This window comes from Mauremys reevesii, linkage group 1, assembly GCF_016161935.1.
Source record: "Mauremys reevesii isolate NIE-2019 linkage group 1, ASM1616193v1, whole genome shotgun sequence".
NCBI classification, from domain to species: Eukaryota; Metazoa; Chordata; order Testudines; family Geoemydidae; genus Mauremys; species Mauremys reevesii.
Window position 1 is genome coordinate 149979015 of NC_052623.1, and position 13407 is coordinate 149992421.

The 13407-nt window shown below is 39.4% G+C and overlaps 1 protein-coding gene across 2 annotated transcripts in view; it reads left to right on the top strand.

The window, feature by feature from the left end:
- Window positions 1-13407, top strand: part of GK (glycerol kinase) — a 42859-nt gene that overhangs the window by 10641 nt on the left and 18811 nt on the right. For both annotated transcript variants that reach the window (XM_039534348.1, XM_039534352.1), the window contains exons 8-13: window positions 688-754; window positions 3758-3793; window positions 4788-4855; window positions 10035-10077; window positions 11152-11232; window positions 12084-12162. In XM_039534348.1, the coding sequence (XP_039390282.1) occupies window positions 688-754; window positions 3758-3793; window positions 4788-4855; window positions 10035-10077; window positions 11152-11232; window positions 12084-12162 (374 nt within the window). The remainder of the gene's footprint in view (window positions 1-687; window positions 755-3757; window positions 3794-4787; window positions 4856-10034; window positions 10078-11151; window positions 11233-12083; window positions 12163-13407) is intronic.

Consider the following 13407-nt stretch of genomic DNA (forward strand, 5'->3'; position numbering starts at 1 on the left):
TCAATGCTTGTCTGGTCACATTTGTGACTAAGAGTGATTAGTTGGATTTATTATGAATATAACAATTAGGCTTTATTCTATCTAAATAGGGTGACCAGATGTCCCATTTTTAAAGGGACAGTCCCACTTTTTGGGACTTATTCTTATATAGGCGCTATTACCGGTCCCATTTTTCCACAGTTGCTATCTGGTAACCCTATCTCTAAATATCTACATAACTTCTGTTTGAATCAATGAAGAGGCCAGATCTTAGGGTCTTTCTATATTGAAAACCTGGTACACAGAAGTGATTGAAATATTAATAGTTTGCCTTTAATTTCTGAGTTATCTGACTACTCATTCAGCATATTATACAAATATAGTACAAAATGGTACTCATTGCTTTAAATTTAAACTTAAAAAAGTTGATATCCCAGCATGTATTCACTTTATTTTATTTCAAAATAGGAATGATTTTCCAGCTGTAAAAATGGAGTTGGATCTGTTTATAAAAAAGTTCAGCAAAGCAAATATTGCTTCATAACTCAAACATTCCAATACTTTCCCACATCTTTCTAGGAAAGACATTAGGTCATGATCTAAGATATAGCTATCAAAGTTCCCTTTACATTATGTTTAATTTGTCTCAAAGTAGAAAATGTAAAACAATTTCCATAGCATAACTAAATGCAAAATATTTTTTTCCAGTTTTTTTGATGTTCCTATGGAAATACTTCCAAAAGTGCGGAGTTCCTCTGAGATTTATGGTTTGATGGTATGTTTTCTTAAACTTGCTCTCAAAGATATAGCTATTGGCGCTGGGTGGGGGTGGTTTGAATGATTTTACGCTGATTAAAAGCAAGCTAATAGCGCTCTAGTTTTCTAGAACAATGTGGGTCGCTTTATCAAACGGTATGAATCTGATGTCAGCATCTGTTAGCCTTTTAATAGTATGTCAAATTAAGATAATTGCAGATAACAGAACTCTTGATGAGTGTCAAACTAGTAAAACTCAGTTGGAAGTTTTTGAGACTAGTAAATATCTGATTCTTGTGAACTGCTTATTGAATTTTGATAAGTAGCTGGTGAATTAATCTATAAGCAGCAGATTAAAAGTAATAAGATAGCTTCAAATAGTGCCTTTCCTGGGGCCACCATCCCGTGCTCCCAGAACAGCCAAAACTCCAATGGGCAGCTTCCATGTGAGTCTTACCGTGGCAGGAATGCTAGGTAAGTCATGTTCAGTGTTTTATCCCTGTGGGATTGAATAAAGGATTTGGTAGGGTTCTGTGGGAGTTGGAAGAAATGCAGGTTCCATCTTGGAGTGCCTCCTTTTGAGAAGTACATTCTAGTTGATTGTGTGTAAAGTTTGTTACAAAAACATATTGGAGCATTGCTGAGTTGTTTGTAATCAAACGGTGCTTTTAGAGCACCTGCAGAGAGTTTCCCCAGGAGTGATTGCTGAACCGTGGTCATGCAGTTGAAAAGAGGTGGTGCACAATTGCAGAACTTAGTAACAGATCTTCATGTTTGGATAAAGGCTGCAGGACAGGATCCTGTTTACCTATTGCTTATTTTGCTTTCAACTGTGTCCTTTTATCTTAATTCCAGAAAAAGATTCTGAATTGCTCTTAATTTAACAAACCAAAAAGAAAAAGAAACCACTTGTAGCTTTTTATTTTTATTTTTTTTAACTAGGTTCTAAATGTGAGTGCTGCTAGGAATCTTAGTTGGCGTCTACTAATTTTGAAGGGGTTAGATCAGAGTGAATTTTATTCTGACTTGAACCAATGCAGCAATTGGAAGAAGAGAGAGAGCTGTTCATGGGAAATAAGACAGGATAGCTGATTATGATCTTTTTTTGTCTTTCTCCTTCCTACCTATTATTATTTTCTTGCTGACTGTAGAAAATGTGCCCTAGCCTGGTGAGTAGAGACATTCATTAGGCTGTCCACAAGTTATGTCTCATCCATTCCGTTCAGATACAGTGCATTTCCATTTACTTAGAGGCATGCAACATAACATTTGTAAAACTAACAGATCCAGCTAGCATCTCCAGATTGAGACATTGCGGTTAAGTGACCAGTGTTACTAGTATGTTTGCATAAAATTTGACAATTTCATATTTATAAAGAGAAACAGGTCTGTCTGTCTTTGTAAAGAGAACATGTGGCATTTCAGTGTAATAGAATTAAGGTTTGTAATGTTTGTTTAAATAAATTTAATATTAAACTATCAAAAAGCCCAGTCAGTTAAAATGGGAGTTGTGGAAACTACTGAGATTTCCTAATTGGAAATGCACTGTCATGTCTTATGCATGGCTTCAATGAAAATGTATAGTCACAGCTCAAGAAAGAATCTACTAGTTACTTAAAATATACTTTGCTTTTATTAAGACTGATTCCTGGTGAAGAATCTTTCTAGCGCACAGTTGTTTTTTTGAAGTACTGCTTAGATTGAAAACACTATGTGGTCTTAAAATAAGATCTCTGTTGTTGTTTACTTGTTAAATCACCTTATCACAATCACTTGTAATAGGAAAGTATCTGTTCATAGTATCTCATTGAACCTTATTGTTATAGGCCACATGCTTGCATACCTCAAGGTCTGTTTTTTATTTTAACAAGATTGCTTTTTATTTTAACTGTATATGGAAAACTAACAACTAAAACTGGTTTCTGGATTTCTCTATCTTAGGCTATGGAGTACATGCATGAATCTTGCTATTTATTGTTTTGATTTTAGGCCTGATTTGACAGATTAAGCAGAGGTGCTGTGCACACAAGAATTCAAACCAAACTGCTGTAGCGATCCAAATTCCTCCTGTAAACACTAGGACCTGCTCTATCCCTTAACTGGAAGGCATCAGTCTGCCTCAGTACTTCTCTCTTCTGTTCTGCAGAGGGGAGGAAGCCACTTATCCCACCTCCCCTCATAGGGAATGTTGCTTTGGGAGGTGGATTACCTACGTTGATGGCAAAATGCCTTTTGTTGATGTAGAAAATATCTATGCAACAATGGTACAGTTGCTGCTGTAGTGCCTGTAGTATAGATGCTCCCTGAGAAGGCTATTTTCTGGTGACAATAGCCAGTGGGAATTATCTGCATTCACTGTGTTAGATGTAGCTGACTGACTGATGGAGGAATAAGTTGGAGTAGCTTTGAAGAGATGTCATTATGATATAAAGTGAAGTCAATGGGAGCTGGACCAAGTAATTTAGCTCTCAATGACACTTTATGGGTTCCTGAGAATGGAAAGATCTTTATCTCAAAATTAGCGAGCAGACTGTTGATCTATAAATGCCATTTTTATCCATGGCAGTTGTTACACCATATGGCATTGATAGTAAAATGAAAAAGCGTGAAAACACAAACAAGCAGAAAGAGTTTACAATATTTTTGTAGAGCGCCTCTGAGTGAAAGGAAAAGCGTTGTTGCAAGCTGGCTTCTTCAACATAATATCTAGCTTGTGCCAAGAGGCAGATTTTCAGTATTGTTGAAACTCTTTAGTCAAGGCACAGTTTTCCTTTAAATGCAGACTTTTCTTTTTTTTAATTTTTAAAAGCAGCCTTTTGAAATGGCAGTGACACGCCTTGCTTTTAAGTTACTACCCATTCTGGTACGAGGGCTCTTTGCTGCAACTGTTTCTGTCCCCACCTGAAGCATGCATATCTCCATTAAAAACTGAGGACTGTCTTTCCTTTATTGCTTAAATGTTACAATAATAGATAAGCAAGCAGTGTGAAATAACTGGTTTGTCTTTCTGTACTTTTGTCAGAAATCCGGAGCCCTGACAGGTGTGCCAATTTCTGGGGTGAGTTCTTCGCCAATTTGAATTCTGGCATGAGGACTTGGCTCTGCTTGGAGAGACCCTTACTGGATATAATTTTAAAAATAAACTGATTATTTTAGAAAACTGACTTATATTTGCAACAAAATGCAATCATTTTAAACCAATACAGTATACTTGCTAACTTACATTAATAATGAAGACCATTGTGAATTAATGAATTAAGGCTGATCATGCAAACAAGTACAGTAGAACCTCAGAGTTACGAACACCAGAAGTACGAACTGACCAGTCAACCGCACACCTCATTTGGAACTAGAAGTACATGATCAGGCAGCAGCAGAGACCAAAAAAAGAAGCAAATACAATACAGTACTGTGTTTAACATAAACTACTAAAAAAATAAAGGGAAAGCAGCATTTTTCTTCTGCATAGTAAAGTTTCAAAGCTGTATTAAGTCAGTGTTCAGTTGCAAACTTTTGAAAGAACTTCCGTAACGTTTTGTTCAGAGGTCCAACATTTCAGAGTTACACAAAACCTCCATTCCCCTGAGGTGTTCATAACTCTGAGGTTCTACTGTATGTTAGCAATTTAACTCTCACAAATAGTGCCATGGAAATCTAGGACACTTCACAGTAAGTAAACATCATAAATGGATAACTCATCAGAAAATGAAAGATTGTCATATGGCTACCAGATCTACATGCACAAATCCTGAAGTGAGCTGAGAATTTAGTGACTAATGTCAAACACATGCAGATATTGCACTTGATCGTACTTACTAAATGAATTGGTACCATAGCTAGTGGTACTAATTGGCACTTTTCGTTTGCAGTTTCAGTAGAGGGGAGAAGAAGTGAATATTCATGAAGACTGTGCTTGTGTTCACTACATTCTAATTTACAGTGTACACGACCCAAATTGGGATTATAGGCCTAGAAGTAATTGATTTAAGGTTATTGTTGTTATACAGTGATTCATATGCACTTCTTTGCTAAGAACATGTCTGTCCTTTCAGTGCCTGGGTGACCAATCTGCTGCTCTAGTTGGACAAATGTGTTTCAAGGATGGACAAGCAAAAAACACGTAAGTTAGCACAACAGTATTGAAAGCAAATACTAGATCATCTTTGTCCTCCATTGTGAATGCAGTGGGGATGGGAGAAAACTGGGATAAGGTTACAAAGGCTAAACACTAGCAATTTGAACACAGGTGTCTGCAATTCCTTCTCTTTCTTGCTCCTTTTCCTTTTTAAAAAGATATTAACAGAATTAATTTTTTTTTTACCATTTAAGGTTGCCTGGCAATAGCTCATGTCCTTCCAGAATATCTACTTCAGCAAAACTCATACTTGTGAAAACCAGGAAATATTTAGTTAAAGTACATGCCCATTCAACCTTAACTCTGCCTGCTTTGAGTGATGCCACAGTAAGCCCATGTATTTGCACTCTGCTTTTGCCCTGTACTGAACAGGAGCTACCTATGCCTGCTCTGCACTCACACACTTTGCCTACTCCACAGAAAGACCACCACACCTACTAAACTCCTTCAGCTCCTTCATCTTTATGGACACAATGCCATCAAATACTGGCCTTCACTTACCAGACTCTCTGTCTACTCTTATCTCCCACCTAACTGCTGACAGTTCCCCTGGCAAAACCACCCCATGCTCTGCTAGTGACATCGCCTACACAACGCAGCGCTGAAATGAGGCATACTGGATATCCCAAGTTACATGTTGTGATGCTTCCCAGGATTATGAAGCACCTCCTTACTACCTGCCCTTAGCATGAGGAATCCTTGTGTGTGCCTGCTGTGGGTCAGCTCCCTCCCTTCACTGACCACAGGCAACACAAGCACTCTCCTCTCAGCACACACAGGCTCCACTATCCCTCTGTAGGTTATCAATAGGCACATTCCAATCTCCGAGCATCTCTCTGGATTGTCCACTGGACACTCACAGTATTCACAGCTTCCCAAAAAACAGTACATCCTAGCATACCAGATACACCTCGGATCACCGCTCCACTTAACACACAGCACTTGGATAAGTCCATAGTGAAAACAAGTAAAAGTTTATTTAATGGAGTTAGAGATTCAAGTGGTAGCAAGTAGAAATATTGGAAACAAATAGTATCAGAGGGGTAGCTGTGTTAGTCTGGATCTGTAAAAGCAGCAAAGAATCCTGTGGCACCTTATAGACTAACAGACGTTTTGCAGCATGAGCTTTCGTGGGTGAATACCCACTTCTTCGGATGCAAGTCTTGCATCCGAAGAAGTGGGTATTCACCCACGAAAGCTCATGCTGCAAAACGTCTGTTAGTCTATATGGTGCCACAGGATTCTTTGCTGGAAACAAATAATTGCATATAAAATAATAGAGCACGCATTCTAGAGCCTACACTGACTTAACTAGTTACTGTCATGACTTATATTGAAAAGCTCTCACAAAATCCTTCCAGCATTTTACAGCCAACCTTGGCTGTGATTGTCATTCATGAGACAAGCATGCTGTTAGCTTGCCTATCAGTGCAAACATCCAGGGTGTTTCCCTGTACCTTGGGTTATTACCCACCCCATCCCTGAAAAAATCCTGTTGTCCTTACTTGGAAACAGGATGTCCCTCCTGCTGGTTATGTTTTCCTTTGTGTCCCTTTCTTGTCAATTGCTAATCAAGAGATTGTGAATTCAGCTCAAATTGTAGCTAGGCCTCCATTGTGAAACACACCTCACAATATGCACATGACCAACCAGAGAGAGAGAAATGTCTCTTCCCTTCTACCTAACAAGAGCATGTTTCTCCCCTTCTGGGGACATGCCTTAGCTCTCATACCTTAGTAACATAATTTTCAATACAGATACATAATTCTCTCAACAGGGTGTATGTCTCAGGGCCTCATCTTACTACAGTAGATACCTCGCATGCCACTTTCTGGTAAATATAATGGTGCATATATCTAACCTATAGGATCCCAATATGTACCCCCTCTGCCAGTTGACCAGGAACCTCTTGCTACCCCATGTGTCCCTTTTTCCTTTGGTCTCTCTCACACAGGGATCAGAGAAGGGGCTTACGCACACATACACGCGCACACACACACCAAGGGCCAAAATCCCTGATCACCTCCTATTGCAATCACATCTCTTTAAAGGTATTCCAACTTATTTCTCAACCAGCTACAGCTAACACAGTGAATGCAGATAATTCCCAGTGGCTATTGACCACTCCACGGGACAGAGTTAAAGTTGCATGGACATTTACTTTAACTCACTATTTCCTGTTTTCCACAAGTTTGAGTTCTGCTGACTTAGACACTTTGAAGGAGCACAAGCTATGTTTGGGCAACCTTCACTCTAGGTTAATGAAGCTTTTTAATGTTTGTTTTCCTATGGTTAAGTTTGGTTTGGTTTTTTTTTAAGAAAAATGTTGATAGGATTTAGTGGTCACTTAGGCATTTGTAATTATCACATAGATGTTCAGTTCAGATGCTTCTGTGGACAGGTAATAAGTGTTAGCACTTACAAACGCTTTACGTCAGATCTCAAGGAAGTAAAGTTATTTTTCTCCTTGTATAGATGGGGAAACTGAGGCACAGAGGTGACATGACTTGGCCACAGTCACCCAGCATGCCAGGGACAGAGCCAAGAATAGTCTGAGCCCTAGCCATAGGGGGTCTACACATCCAGCTGCAGCATAGGAGGCTCAGTGGTGTGAAATGGCCTTTTTCTTAGATGTTCTTAGCTGAATGAGAACAAGACATGGAGATGAATGTGGCCTACAACAATATAGCTCAGAGACATGTGCACTCATAGTAGGGGGTGTTACCATCCCCCTCCACAGTGCAAGGGAGCCTGTGATATGCACATATCCTCACCCTAGTCTCAGCAGTGTTGTCTTGATGCATTCTTCAAGTATGCTTGTTCTAAGCTTACTCCACCCAGAGAGTCAGGGCTTCACCACATCCTATCTCACACCGGTGGGTGGGGAGGATAGAGAGAGATTCCTAGAGGGATAAGCCTCTCACATATCCTGACTCTCATGTGGTTGGGGGCAGGCAGAGGGGCTCAGATGCCCTCAAGAGGACTAGCCCACTAGCTCTCTGCTCACACAGGGATGTGGAAAGGGTCAGATTCCAGTAGTTGGGCAGAGGCCCCTACATCTCCCAACTCACAAAGGGGATCAGGCAGAGGAGCTCAGATGTCTCCTCAAAATAGCAGTGTATCTATGGACAGCCACTTGGGCTATCTGCTCTGAGTACGGTCCCACCCGACACTCCTGGGAACATAATTGGGCAGCTTTCCCCACCCACTGCCCGAGACGCAGAGCACACATTGTTATTTTTTGGTGCTAGCTTGAGGACAGCTAGCATGGGTACATCTGTGTGAGCTGGGAGTCACCTCCCAGCCTAAATGTAGACATACCCATAGAGTCGAGCTTTAAACAAAAAGCTGGTCTAGTCCTTACTGTGGTAGACCTGGTCTATTGTACTGACGTGGTAGGTAGGTTAGTCATGTTGGTTTTGGCTCAGTTTAAAATACTGAACACACTGAAACTTGATAGCTCCAAAAGTTTACTGCAAGGAACTAAATTAAATTGGAAGACTCCCCAGGATATAGTGGTGCGTCTTGCGAAATCTGAAAGTTATAAAATCTCCCGTCATAAATTGAGTCGCCCAAGCACAACAAACATAGGTGCTGGAGCGTGGTAGGATTACAGTGTAAGGGTGAATGGCAAGAAAACATTTCAGTGCTCAGCCAGCAGGCTAGACCAGGAGGGAGGATTCCATTTTGGATGGAGCATTTAGCCTAAAGCCGGAAATGTTAAGACATCTTCACCTCTCAGCCTTGTCCCTTGGTAGAATAGCTGATTAATTAAATTGGAGAAGTACAGTTTCAAAACATACCTGAAGTGTTTGTGGAGGTGGAATTAAACATTCAGCGGATGCATAATTCTTTGCTTAGTTGAGTTATTGTTCAGTTAAGCATCCAACTCTCACACGATCGTGTGCTTTATTGAGCAAATGGGTACATGCAAAATACCCTTGAAACCTGATGCAATCTGACTAAAAGTTTCAGGACTGAGTTGGGTAGGAAAAGAACTAGACCCGATCAGGTCAATGTAAGAGCAGCTGTCTGGCAGCCAACAGGATCTGGGCACTACCTTGCTGCGCTCACATGTGCAGCAAGGCGAGTATGCTAAGGAATTTCAGTACACTCGCACAGAGCAGTAGAGGGTGGTGAATAGTAGTACAGCCACTGCTGCACTGACACCACAGGCAGGAAGAGGAAAGCTGACCCTGGGGCAGGCGGTAGCAGTGGGGCTGCCTGAGGTTCAGGGGGAAGGGTCGGGGTCGGGTTAGAAAAATGACTTGACCTGTAAGCATTGGGTGAGCTTGGATCCGGGTCAGGTCTAAAAATTAGGCCTGAGCCTCCAACCTAATGCAAAATAGGTTTTTAACACAATATAAGAAAGTGTGCTCATTGCTAGTTGCATTTTGATCATTATCCTTTCCTTATTAATCTCCACTTTACCACCTGTTTATACCCTATGTTACCATTTCATTGTCTTCTACTTTACTGGAACACACAATGGTCTACGTAACTGACACAAGAATTTTTTAACCTATAAGAGCTTTTTTTTTTTTAAACAAATGCAGTGACTAAAAAGTGTTTTTCTGGATGCATTTTACTTGTTTCATATGCACATATCAATTGTTTTGTCAAGATATACCTCTGAAATAATTCATGCATTACTCTTTTAAGCTAACCTGTTGCCTGCATGTTTGTTACAAAGGAATTTCTCACACTGTTTTTAATTACACATGATGAAAACCTATTGTAGTTTATCTGAGTTTTTTTTAAAACATGTTTGTCAGCTTCATATTTTCTTAGAGAATTTGAAAATGCACCACTCCCATTGTGTGGTGTTTCTGAAAATGTTCTCTCTTTAGTGAGAGTCTCTTGTAGTTAGTCTTAAAATTACTCTTCCTATTACAAGCTCTGCAAACTGCCCTTCTTCCTTAATTGCTCAGTTAAAAGTTGGAAACATAATTCAGCTAAGTTTTATACGAAGCTCATTTTACAATTTACTCCTAGACTAATTGTGTGGTGGTGGTGGTGATGTTTTGCTATATTAAGTTGCCTTATCATGACATTCCTATAACTCAACTATGATAAATGAATGTCAAAGATGTCTATCTTCTGTTCCTGGTTCTTCATTTTCTGTTTATAAATTACTACCTTATGTCTTTTTTTCCCACTACAGGTATGGAACAGGATGTTTCTTGCTTTGCAATACAGGTCAAAAGGTTGGTTGCTTGAATTGGAAATAGCTTGCTAGGAGTATGTATTTTTCAGTCAAGTTGCTTCTTTTGCTAAATAAGCAGGTCTTGTTCCATAAGCCCTTCATACATTTTCCTAGTGGGTATCTCTTGAGTCACTTCACTTCACTTCACTTCCTTATCCCCATATAATTTTTTTTATTGTTTTTTTTCTTTTGGTGCAAGGTCATAAAGTGTGTAATGTGCACAAGATTAAGTGAAATTATTTTATGTTTTAAAATGGAGAACAAATTATAATAGCAGACAATTGAATATACAAAAGGTCTAAAAGGAAAATAGCTCACTTGTGTGTGCTCATGTGCTGCCTTGTTAAGATGAGTCATTTAAAATAACTGCAATGTTTTTCTTATTCCACTTAAAAGTTGCTCATATAGTTCCTACAGGTGTGGAAAAAGGGCATCTTGTAAGCTACAAGACTAGAAAGCAACATTTCATTCAACATGTGGCTTGCCAAGGCTCCATTTCCTTGTTTTATGGTTCCTAAATTGCTAAAAAGGGAAATGACAAACTTTCATAATCTCACCCTGTTCTTTTGCATATGCTTTTCTGCCTCTACCTACACGATTCTCTGGCTGTTGGTTCCCTGTTCCCTTAGCTGTCTGCTCCTCTTCTACTCCCTTGGCAATACTTCTTGACTACTTCCATTGCCTTCCCTCTGTTTTCTTGGAAATTTCTTTCTTGCCTCACAGCTCCAGTCTAGAGGCAGCTAAGCTTGAGTCTGATCCTTGTTACCAGCTGCTTCTGCAGGCCTCCAGGTTCTTCTTTGCAGTGAAGACCCTGGAAGCTTCTGGAAATAAGCAGCATCAACAAGTTTCCATGGGTTTCAGATTGGGAACTGTGCTAAAACATTGGCTAATTTAGTTTCTGAACTTACTTACCTGTTATACTAAAGATTGTTTTTTCTCCTTTACTCTTTATAAATAAGGACCTCTCCTAATTTTACTATTTTACAGTATTTTATGCAGTAATTTCTCTTAGAAATGCGACTCCTGACTTTTCCGATTCAAGCACTTGATGGTTTATCCATATTTTATTTTTTAGCCTGTTTTGTCTGAACATGGCCTTCTGACCACAGTGGCTTACAAACTGGGCAGAGACAAACCTGTATGTTATGCACTAGAAGTAAGTATATGTGGCAATTGCTCCCGCCCCCTCTTTTTGACACCTTTTTTTTTTTTTCCTTTTCATTCTTGGAATCTTGATTCAGAGAAACTTGTCGAGCAGGTGGAAGAGTAAATCCTTCTATGTGCACAAAAACCATAATTATGTCAGAATGTTTCCAGCCTTATGACAGACTTTTACACATACAGTAAACAAAAAGGAAAAAATAAGAGGAAGTCCTAATATTCTGTTCCATTCTTAAATACACACTGTTACCCTTAAAACTAACCATCTTCACTCAGGGCAAGCATGACTAGGTATCGCTTTGTCATCTAATGCAGTGGGATTTTTAGAGCAAACTTCTAAAAGATCAGGAGCATCTACCAAACCTGTGGGAAGGCTCAATGTTCTTAGACATTGATCCTCCAAACACTAAGCACATGAGTAGTCACTCCGAAGTCAGTGGAACTATTCATGGGCCTGAAGTTTAGCACACCTTTGTATCATCAGGATTTGGAGGCCTTAGGTTGAGATACGTAAGGCATTCAGACCTCGCAACTGTGTATACCGAAGTCCAGATGTGACAGCTCGGGCCTGGGCCATAAAGCCAGTCTGACCAATATCTTGACAATTCTTCGAGGGGAGAATCTCCATGTGGTAGAGAACTGGAGTAGTGTTGACTTCCCTGCACTACTGTGCTCTGACGCTCCCCCAGCCGCTGGACTGCCTGTGGCTCCAAAGGGTTGTTCAAGTACAATTTAGAGCTCTGCAAAGCTGATAGATGGGCATTTTTGTCCCACCTTTCTGGACTCTTGATTTTTTTTATGCTAGAAATTAGTAAACTTCATGTATGACTGTTCTTGTTTCACTAGGGCTCTGTTGCCATAGCTGGTGCTGTTGTTCGTTGGCTAAGGGACAATCTTGGTATAGTAAAGTCTTCAAGTGAAGTTGGTGAGTATTCATAACTTGTAAAAGTTTTTCAAACTGAATAGAGAGCGAACACGGTCTAGGAGTCTATAGTGTTGAATAAAAGGTCAAAAGATGCAAGTAAAACTGAAGAGAGGGACTACAGTAAAACATGCATAAGTGTATACCAGTCCTTTTTGCAATTACTAAAAAAGATTATGTAAAGTTACATTTTTTACATATAGCATTGCTGCTAGTCTAGCAAAACCTCATTACTGCTGAAATATGTAGAAATTACTAAGAGCTGTGCTACACTGACATAGCAGATTTATTGGTTCATTTTAGTATTGAGACGTTTGGGATAAATAGTATACACATATCACTGTGTGGTCCACTGAAAATTGTGTCACAACACCTACAAACTTGTTCCCAGACTAAGAAATGGGGGACTGAAGCCCGAGATTTGCAGTGTGCTCTGTGCAAGGGGTGCATGGAGTTCATTGAAAGATTAAGACCTCAGTTTTCAGGACTGTACCAAATGGCATTTAACTTGGAATGTGAATGTAATATATGAGAATAATCCATTTTGCCTGAGAATGGATTAGCCAGTAGAAACTTGGGTAGCTAACACTTATATTCTTAGAAAATTAAACTAAAAATGCAAGTGTGTAATGCTTTGAAATTTTGGAACAGAATTGACTTCTGAAAAATTTACCATATACAAAGGATAAAATTTTGAAAAAGAAAGGAACCTTTGTTATTGACCAAAGTCATTTGGACAGTCTTGTCAGTTTTACACCAAGTCTGAACAGATTTCATGTTTTGTATTACAATTTTAAAAAAAATGGTAACAGTCAAGTATTGAACCTATTTTCTAAAGTTAGGCTCCTAAATCCATATTTCGACATCTAAATAGATATATCCCGAAGTGCTGAGAATCCACAGTTCCCACTGACTTCAGTGGGAGCTGGGGTTGCATAATTCCTGCACAACTGCAACTGAACTTCTGAAAATTTTAATGTTCAGTTTTTGTCAGCATTACTCAACATTTAGGAACATACCTTTATTATTCTCATCTGTGGTTGATCCCAGAGAACTTCTTTAGAGGGAAAATGTATTGTCTATACATGAATGCTTTTTTAAAAGGACATTGTCGGCATAAAATCTATTCAGTTTCAGAAGAGTTGAAAGTAGTTGCAGATCCTATGCATGACTCTAAGTTCTCCTCACCAGTTTTTACAATTGGATATTCTTATTCTTGGTTTCTAAGTTTTGATCCACACAAACAGG